Source organism: Gavialis gangeticus, unplaced genomic scaffold, assembly GCF_001723915.1.
Source record: "Gavialis gangeticus isolate Ggan-Ray unplaced genomic scaffold, GavGan_comp1, whole genome shotgun sequence".
Classification (NCBI taxonomy): Eukaryota; Metazoa; Chordata; order Crocodylia; family Gavialidae; genus Gavialis; species Gavialis gangeticus.
The window spans coordinates 122,204,227-122,214,029 of record NW_017728992.1 but is presented as its reverse complement, the minus strand read 5'-3'; the positions used below and the strand labels follow the sequence as shown (position 1 = coordinate 122,214,029).

At 44.2% G+C, this 9,803-nt stretch overlaps 1 protein-coding gene across 1 annotated transcript in view; it reads left to right on the top strand.

Moving 5' to 3' along the window:
* Nucleotides 1-432: 432 nt before the first annotated feature.
* The window catches only part of NSMAF (neutral sphingomyelinase activation associated factor), a 67,230-nt gene continuing 57,859 nt past the window's right edge, over nt 433-9,803 (top strand). Inside the window, exon 1 of the mRNA XM_019527698.1 lies at nt 433-679. Within this exon, the coding sequence (XP_019383243.1) occupies nt 672-679 (8 nt within the window). The 5' untranslated portion in view covers nt 433-671. The remainder of the gene's footprint in view (nt 680-9,803) is intronic.

The following is a 9,803-nucleotide window of genomic DNA, read 5'->3' as shown; positions in this document are numbered from 1 at the left end:
GGGCCGGGGAAGGGCCCGGCTCCTAGCTGAGCGGGGCGGGGGAAGCGGCCTCGCTGCTTGTGGGGCGGGGAAAGGCTTTGAACGCTTCATGAAGGCTTCATGCGGGGCCCCGCAAGGAAGCCTCGGCCCTGAGTTAATGTTGGCCCCGCGCTTCCACTCGCCGCCGCGCAGCCCGGCCGCTCAACCCTCGCAGAGGCAAGGAGCCCCCTGCAGAGACCCGAGGCCCCTGTGAAAATGCTGCCTCTTCTTGTTCACCCTGGAGCGTTTTGCCTATAGAAATGACCGGAGCCATTCTTCTGTTGCAAAGAACTTGGGGAAACCCCAGCTGCAAATGTCTAGTGGAAACCTCTGGCTTGGTCTAGTGAATTGTGTGTCCGCCCCTCACGGCGCTCCCGGCACCCTCGAGAGGTTCTTGAGGCCCACCCGGCTAAGGGTCGTCGTCTTCCAGCTGGCGGTCTTTTGTGCGCTCAGTCGGGTGGTGTTGACACTCTTGTGAGGTGGCTGTCCTAGGGTCTTTGTGGTTGAAAACTATATGTTTCGTTCTCTACCTTTATTCGGAAAGCCTCAGTGAATGGATTCTTCTGATGCTACCACTTGATGTCTGATGGAGATATAATGCTGGGGCGCGCCTGCCTCCCGTCTGAGTAACCGCGGGGCCAGGAGCAGTGGGGATGGGATGGTTGCAGTAGGGCTGGGATGGTAAACTAGTTGCGTGTGAGCCCTTTATAAATGCCACTCCTGATGTTTCAAATCCAAAATCGGCTAAAATTTGGTATCTTCCATGTCAGCGGTATACTTGGTAGCCGTGTTGGCCTACAAAAAACTAGAACTCTTGGTTCCAAAATGATGCTTTTTACCATCTTGTACCATCTGTACTTTTCCCAGAGCCTGACGAAGGGACTTTGATCCTAGAAGCTTGCAGAAAAGGACAGTTTTCTTGCAGTTTCCCTGCTGGTCTAATAAAGAGTATTGTTTTGGAACCAAAAATTCTAGTTTTTTGTCTGACTCCTGATGTCAATGCTTCTCTGCAGCTGATGGTTGCACAGCTGCTCTTCACCCTTGGCTAGAAAAACCACGTGATGATGTGGCAGACTGAATGGGTAATGAACCAGGCCTCATGTGGATAGGGGAAGCCAGGGTAAAACCGTTAAAGCTTTAAGTATGCAATAGATGTACATATCTGTTGGATTGCTTTACTTTTCTTGAGGGTTCTGGTAGGATTCAGCGCTCCTTGGACAATCTTGCGCATTGCCAAAGGGACGAGGCTGTGGAGGTGAGGTACACAGAGCATAGAAAAAAACCCCTTCCTGACTGGGGGGGCGAGGGGCTGGAGGAGGAAAACTTCTTAACCAAAAATTAAAAGTGGGAAAGAGAACAGTTCTGTTCCACCAGCTATGTTATTTTTCTGGTGGGCTTCTTTTATTTATTTTTTTTCTTGTTGTGTTAAATGGAGAACCAGTAAAATGTACTGGTCTTCTTCTACCCTATTTCACAGTTCACTGTTACCTGTAGGTCTGTTACCATCACTGCTTGCAGGGCTCTTAAACCACTGTAAGTAGGTAATGAAGAGGGTTTTATCCCCCTTCATATATTACCTTGCCTTATCCTGAATATAAATTTGTTTCTAATTTGAACAATTAAATGCAATTACACAATCCAAGAAAAATTAATTTATGTTCTCGCTGATTTTCCAGTAATCAGTGAACGTGTCATCTTGACTGCTGTAGCTCTATAAATTGAAAGATTGTTTTTCCTTTCTTCATTTTGTGCTTTTTCATTAAAAATTATGTATAGTCAATTTCTTAGTTCCCTCTGGGTGTGGCTTTTTTTAATGCGGGAACAAAGTTATGCAAGACATGGTAAAAATAGTAAAATTGATTCGGAAGCAGGCATTGTATCTAAAAGTACTCTTAACTGCCTTTTAAGAAACTGATTCTATAAGTAGCTATTATATATAATAATCTCATGTACAAGTGCAATGGAAAATGGCTTTTAAATTGTACAAAAATAATTTATCAATCGATTTATCTTTTAGTATCTGATTTCATAAATCTTTCTGTATAGTTTACAAACCCTCAGAAAAAAAATCATAAAAGAATCGTGTGCACACAAGTTGCACAAAAGCCAGACAGCATTGTTTTACTTAAAAAACGAAACAAAAACAAACTTCTCACTTTGTGTGAGGTCTCTTAATAGACTGAAAGCAGAGAGATCCTATTGAAATTGTAGGCATCCACGTTTGTTTCTCTGATCCACAAAAAGTATGAAACAATAAGAGGAGAAAATTAACTGAAGAATGTACTGTAGTCTTTTGACTTGTTCTGTTTTGTACATACTAGAAATATATGCCTTTTGAAGTTTGTAAAGGTTTCTAACAAGCAAGCAGGCTTCCTGTTAACTAATTCTGGTTACAGAATTTACCAGTGTGCAGATTTATAATTTACAAGTATGGCAAGTGTTTGTCTTTTCTGTTAGATCATTGTTTCAATTACAAATTAAGTTCTGTAGCCCATTGGCCGTGAACACAGATGAGGGCATATTTAGCTCCTTGTTCTGGCATTTGATACAAGGATCTTTTATAAATGGAATTCTTTTGGCTCACGTCTTGCATGCTATTGTGCTTCCTGTTCAGGAAACTTATCTGTTTTTGCATTAGCGTTCTGTTTTGTGTATAATATATTGGCAGCATAAAAGCTTGCAGATGGATTCTGAAAATAATCATTTTACTTTTCTTCTAAACTGGTAACCTCCTTTCATCATCATATTGCAAAATAGCTATAAACAGAAGTGTAGGGGCAGCTATTGTTCGGATATCAGTAATGAGTTGCACTTCTTATTTAAAGATACTTTAATCACATTTTAGAGATCATTACTTCAAACTGTTTTAGGTTGCAGGAATAATTTGCTGATTCTAGACTTTGCTAAAGATTTTTGCTTCTGCAAGTTGTTCTGCATAGCCCCTTAATTTCATTCAGGCTGCATAAGTGCACAAATTCATCCATGCAAAATAGTTTTCAGAGATGAAGCTTAAAACTGCCTATGTGGGAAATACTAAGTAACATCACACTTCCTCCAGTAAGTGTACACCATGGAAGAAAGCACTGAGTTAGACGTAGAGCTTTTATTTAGTTTTCCTTAATGAAGAACTCTGTAGCTGTCTTCTCTCAATACAGATAGGTTGATTTGGCAGAAACAGGTCCTGGAGTGGAGGTTGCAGGACATGTTCAAGCACCTATTAATTGAAGATGTCTCAGGAGTATCTCTGAATAGTGTGGTAGAAATGGGTTCTCATTGGGGCATTGACACCATCCTCATTTTATCTGATTCTCGTTAAGTGTGGTGCTTCAAAACGCAAAGTATAGCTAATACTAGGATTTGGCATTTATTTGGAATGTTTTTTTTGTTGACTTATTATCACAAAGTTGTTTAAAAAAAATCCTTCACAGCAGGATGCCCATACCAGGCACAAAATAAACTTTTGAATTATTATTCAGTTATGCCAGTTAATATAGTTGTAATGTGTAGTACTCCTTGTTCCGTGAAAGAATTTCTTGGAAATCTCACAGTATGGCAACTGTCTCTTGCTTTACTTGGCAGTTTTAGTCTGTGTGCAAAATTGTCTGCATGATGCTGTGAAGGGCTGCTCATCACAAGGCTTTTTATTTGTACTGTACAAGTCAATTTGGCCTAATGGACTAGACACTGGACTTGGACTTGGGGAAATATGGATTCTACAGCTGGCTCTGCCACTGGTACTTTTGGTGATGTGGACAAGATCTTTCGGGTATCTCAGTTTGTTCATGTTAGATGACAGTAATTAAACTGATTGTCTTTGAGATCTATGGATGAAAATGGCTATATAAGAAGTATTTATGAGGTATAAAAGTCTTATAAACAGCAGATAACATGGTGTAAGGTCAGGTTTAGTGTGCGTTTCCCAGCTACTAAAAGTGCCCTGTAGTATTTTCTTGTACGTCTTGGGTATGTGTCCTAGATTTTACCACCTTTCTTTCTAGTGGTGGTGGTATAAATGATTGCTAAAAACTAAGGGCACTTTTATACGTGCTGCAAGGTGAGGGGCAGTGCTTTTATTAGAGCGGCTTTAAGAGTTAGCTGCTCTAATTAAAGTGCCACCGTGTCTTCTATATCAGCATCCGTGCACTTAAAAATGGCAGCAGGGGTGCCTGAACAAAAGCTCTTTCAGTGAGTTTTAGTTCAAGCACCCCTGCTGCCATTTTTATGTGCAAGGGCACTGATACATGAGATGCAGGAGGCTGCTAGAGCATGGCAATTGCCACGCTCCAATTGACTTGATTAATAGAGTCTGCTCCAACATGCTGGAATTCCAGCATGTCAGAGCAGCCTTGGCGCTCATGTATAGGCATCCTAAAAGTTTAAATATGCATCCATAGGAAGGCTTAGCCAAAAGATCAGGATTTTGGCCTGTGTTCTCTCTCTGCTTTTCTGGGGTAGATGACTTCTGATGCTCATGACTATGGGCTTAAGCACTTTTCTGTAACTATTCTTTGGACTGAGGTGTTATTTCCTGGAAAAGAAATGCTTCCACTTAAGTCTATGGCAGACATTACACTTAAGATGTGACTTGGGGCAAGCTGCTGTGCCTCAGTTTCTCTTCTAGCTCGCTCTCTGTGGTCAGTCTAGATTTTAAGACCTTTGGACAGAGGCCGCCTGTCTTGCAACTGATGTTGGTACAGCTGATGGCACAATGAGGCTCAGATCTTAGTTGGGACTTCTAGGTCCTATTTTAATAGAATAGGAAGGGACTTCGTGTTTGCCGGGTTTTTTTTTTACCTGGGATGAGCCAAATATCAGGCTTGCTTCACTAAAACGAAAAAAATCCTATGACCCCAGGTGACTTCCTGCCCTTTGGGTGGGGGGCTGGATTCAATGATCTTCCAAGGTCCCTTCTAGCCCTAATGTCTATGAAATCTATGAAATCTATAACCTGTTAATTGTGCCTTAACTAGTAACCCAGTCATATGTTCAGGCAATTAACAGAGCCACAGAATGTGGAAGCAGCTACACAATTATTCTACAAAATGTGTCTAATAATGTTGTGGCTGGCTTCCATTGTGTTTTTTGATTGATGCTGCATACATAGCTTCCCCAGCCCCAGGACCACATTGGAGTCTCCACCAGCCATGGTGTGGTCCCAAGGCTAGGACCAAAAATAGGGTCATTGTCAGCCTTGGCTGCCAGAATTTCACTGGAGCCAGTTCAAGACTCTGAAATGGTCCCAGGGTTGGGACCAACAATCAGCTGATTGTTGGTCCCAGACGTAGCTTTCAACTTGGCAGTGCGGAGGGATCAAGATCTGGGGCTCCTCGTGTACTGGAAAGTAGTAATGGCACAATTTGGATCTGATCCCCAATCCCAAAATTGCACTTTCTGCCTTGCACATGTGGCATGGCAGCAGGTGCTGTTGTTGGGATTGGGGAACAGCTCTCATCACATCAGTAAATAAACATAGCAACCTTAGTTGACTACCTTTCTTTTTCTAGCGTTGAGGAGTTGGTTAAGCTACCTCACTGCATGCGAGTCATTGCATAGTATAGTATTTCAGTTCTTTCTGTTTTGGAAATAGGCTAATTAGTTTAGCTTTAATATCAGTTGAATTCCTCACTCTCGCCTTTTTCATTTTTTTAAACATATTGATATAACTATGCCTCCTGTTTTAAGGTATCCTCCCCCAACTCCCACAAGAAATATTTAACTTAAGAAGTAAGGTTAGCTCGATAACTTGTATAATTTCCCAAGTTCTCTTGGTTGATGCTGATTGCCATCACTTTGTGGAAAACATTGCATATGCATGTACCCCCTTTGCTGCAATCTGCCCATTGCAAAGATTTTATTGGACTGAACTGTCATACTGTGTTTTGGCTGTTTTACTTTTACCACCAACTGTAGTACACACGGACAAAAGCTAGGTGTTGCCTGTTGTAATCCATTTTGTTGTGTTTGCTTATTTTAACTGCTGTAACTCCAGAACTGGAAGGATAGCTAAGTCCTGATCTAGGAAAAGAATACACTGAGTCTGCAGTTTGTTCACATCTCTGGTAGTATTAAAATGGCATACTACAAAGTATTCTCTTGTGGATGCAGTTTTAAACTGAAGTTCTTTGATCTTATTCCAGCCAAACAGAAGCCAAATTTTAAGATCTTAGGTGTGTGGTGATTCCAGTTATCTTTTTCTCTGAATAAAAGCAGTTGTTAGATCTTAAATGTAGACTTTTTTTTAAAAAGTGTTCACCTTCTGTACTTAAGGCTTGGTAGTCCAAAAGCACTGAGTACATCAGGGTGGCAGACATTTTGCATTTTCCTAGGTGCCTACATGGAATTTAAGCTCTGGAAATCTGGCCTCACTTGTGTAGTTCAGAGGGCCAAGACAGACCTACTGTTTGAAACATTTGACATTCCTTTGAAGTGCTTCAGACTGTGTGTGCAGACATGTACAGCCAAAGCAGAACTTCAGAAATGGCCAAGATGTATCAAAAAAAAGATCCTCAGAAAATGAGGAACATCATTGAAGCTCTTCCTGAAATGCTCTGTATGCCCCAGGGGATTGGTCTTCTGGGGTCAGGGGACTGGAGTGAATGTTTCTTTGCATGCCTTGTAGCTTCCAGAGGTTCCCAAGCGTAGCTCGGTGGACAAGAGTACTCTTGGCTGTCTCACCTGCTCCCTACTTTTCCTAGGGTCTGGGTGTGTGTGGGAGGGGAAGAGAAATGAAGAATTGTAGGATGCCAGAAGACTGAGTAACCGCCTATAACCACAGTGGCCAAACTGCAGCTCACCAGCACGGTACTTGCAGCTCTCTGGAAATTGGCTGAAGCCCCGCCCACTTCTACCCAAGGCAACTCCAGGGGACAGCGCAGCCCAGCACCTCCTGCTGCTCCAGCTTTCCCTGTGAGGAGCACACCCTGACCCTGCCTTCCTCCCTCCCTGTGGGAAAAACCAGAGTGGCTCAGAGGTGCAGAGAGAGTAGGAGGGTGATCACTTCCACTCTGGGTCACTCAGCAGCCACCTCCCTTCCCCTGCTCTCTGGCTCCCAGGGTCAGTAACTCTGACCACCCCTGGCCTATAATAAATGTTCTGGTGGGGTGAAGGGAAACTGGGGGCAGGGGGAGGGGTGCAGTTCATCTGTATGGCACTGAAGTGTAAATGCACTGAATTTGGAGTGCTCAAAATTGGAGTGGAATTGGTGTGATTCAAATGCATTCCTGTCCATGGCCTCAACAAGCTTTTCCTTTTGTTTTTTGCTTTGAAGTATATTGCTTCTGAAATGTCTTGCATTTTTCTTGCTGTTTTCTTCCTTTCAGTTCCATATGCAAAATAAAATGCTAAATGAAGTATGTATTGCTAAAGTTGTATTGTCTCATATCAAGCATTCTTGAGCAGCAAAATTGTACGGTGACCCTTTCGTTTGTGGATGTAACTATTAAAAAAACTTTGTTTATAGGGAGGCAGCATAACTGACTTAAGTGTTTCCGGTCATATACTTGCACCAAAGGGTCTAAATTAAAGGTCACTTAAGGCCTTTAAAGAACATTCAAGTCAATGGAGATATTTTTATTGACTTAAATAGACCTTGGATCAGGCCAATAGGATTACAGCCACACTATGATTATTATGACACACTATGATTATGTAATTAAAGGCTATTTTCTAGGAGTCCCTGCTTCTTTCAGTGCACAGGATGTTCTCTTAATGAGCACTTTGGTATATTGTTTTCTCTTGGGGTTTTTTTTCCCATGTGTTGTCTGCTGTTGTAGAGTAAATAAAACTTGGGTGCAAACTCATCCAGCCCAATGGGGCAAATGAGTTGCATGGGGCCAGTCCACGGGCTGGTTCTGTGCCATGGAGTTGCATCATTTGGCCTGGAATGGGGCTGGCAATTTGACAGCATTAATTGCCACAGCTTCTATAGTTTTTGCAGAAGCCACACCTCCCACCACCAGCATCAACTGTTGTGGCTCCACAAATAGCAATTAACATTGCTATAGCTCGTCTAGGTGGCAAACTTCCAGTTCTGTGGGAAGCTTCACAGGCCAGTGACATGCCTCCATGGGCCAGATTGAGCCCAGAGACTATCTTTGACCTCCTCTCCAGTATTCAAACCTTTCTCTCTTAGATAGGATATTAACAATGCCTTATACTACCGGTTCTCAATCATGAGGCACCCCAAGATAGACTCAAGCCACCCCTTAGAATATGCTAGCTTTTAGTTTTCACTCCTTTTTTGGCTACAGAAAATAGAGCAGTTTTTCTGTTGCGAAAAAAAAACCTGGGAAAGACCACAACTCTGGATTTCTATTTGAAATCTCTGGGCACATCCAAACATGCAGTCATGTGCCCTTGCAGCAGCTCGGATGGCAGTAGCACGAACTTGTACCGAGGATTTGTGCCTTGGCACACACGTCTGAACATTTAGTGTGGGGCAAATTGTGCCACTGGGGGCAAATGGACTCTGCCTAGCTCCTCCCGGACCTTCAGATGGGGGGAGCTAGAGACTGGGGCCAGCACCTAGGCTGGCCTCAGCACTGTAGAGAACTGCCCTGGCAAGTAGCTCAGGGCTATTCACCCTCGGGAGCTTCTGATGCCTGGCCAGTTGGGGCTAGTGTCCCCAGATACCTTGTGCCAGCTGGACTGTTGAAACAGCCCTAATCTAGAGTGGCCCTTGCACCTTCTACCCACTGCAGCAGTCTGGCAGTAGGAGCTGCTGCCTGGCTGTGACCTGTTGCTACCTGCGACAGCATCTGCCACCTTGGACCTGTGGTCCCATGGGGATACACACCTGCTGGACCTAGGGGGACATTGTTTTGGGCGGAGGGCCGCTTACTGAGATTTTTGGCAAGCCATCGAGGGCTGCATGACGGGCAGCCCAGGGCAGAGTAATATTTTCTAATTTTTTTAGGGGCCCTGTGGGCCGGATAGAATAGCTTGGCGGGCTGCATCTGGCCCGCGGACCACATTTTGCCCACACCTAGCCTATATGTGCTCCTTGAGGTGATCTGCTTTGAACTGTCAAAGCATGTCCTCCTGGCCCTAGAAGGCCAGGTCAGCCACCTTGTCAGCCCTCCTGTTGGCTTCTCTGCTTGGGTCCTGCCACGTGCATCACTAGCAGAGATCCTGGAGTTTCTGGTTTAAAAATTACAATTTTTTTGGTAAAAAACCTGCAAATTCTCTCATTAAAATACTCCAATTGTGTGTTCTTCTCCAATTAAAATAAAACATCAGTATATAGTGAAAGAGTGGTTGTGCAATGTTTTATTGATATATTTACAATTGTAAAGCAATTTGGAAGCCTACCAGTACTAGGGGTGCACTGATGAAGATTTGTTTTGGCCTATTTTTATTAACCAGCTATATTGGCTGATACCGATCCAATAGCTGATATGCAGCGTGGCAGCTTCGAGAGCAGCCTCAGGCCAGTAAGTGTGGTGGGGAGCAGGGTTGGGGGGGGGGCGATAGAGGTCCCCACAGTAAGGGGGGGAATGGGGCAGGGGCAGGTGCTGCCCAGCCAAGGCAGGGTGTGGGGTGGACCTGCAGGTGGCTCATCTGGGAGGTGCAAGTGTGTGGGCTGGGGGGCATCTCCCAGCTACTGTGCACATCCCCAGGGTAGGCATGGGAGGCATGTACATGGGGCAGGGATTTGTGTGTGGGGTGAAGGCAGGCTCAGGGCCAGGGGCTGCACTGGCCTCTTCCTGGTGGGGGCTGCTGGGTTAGGACTGGCTTGTGATGGGTGGGGGAGGGGCATGCACCCACCAAGCTTGGTGATCAGCCAT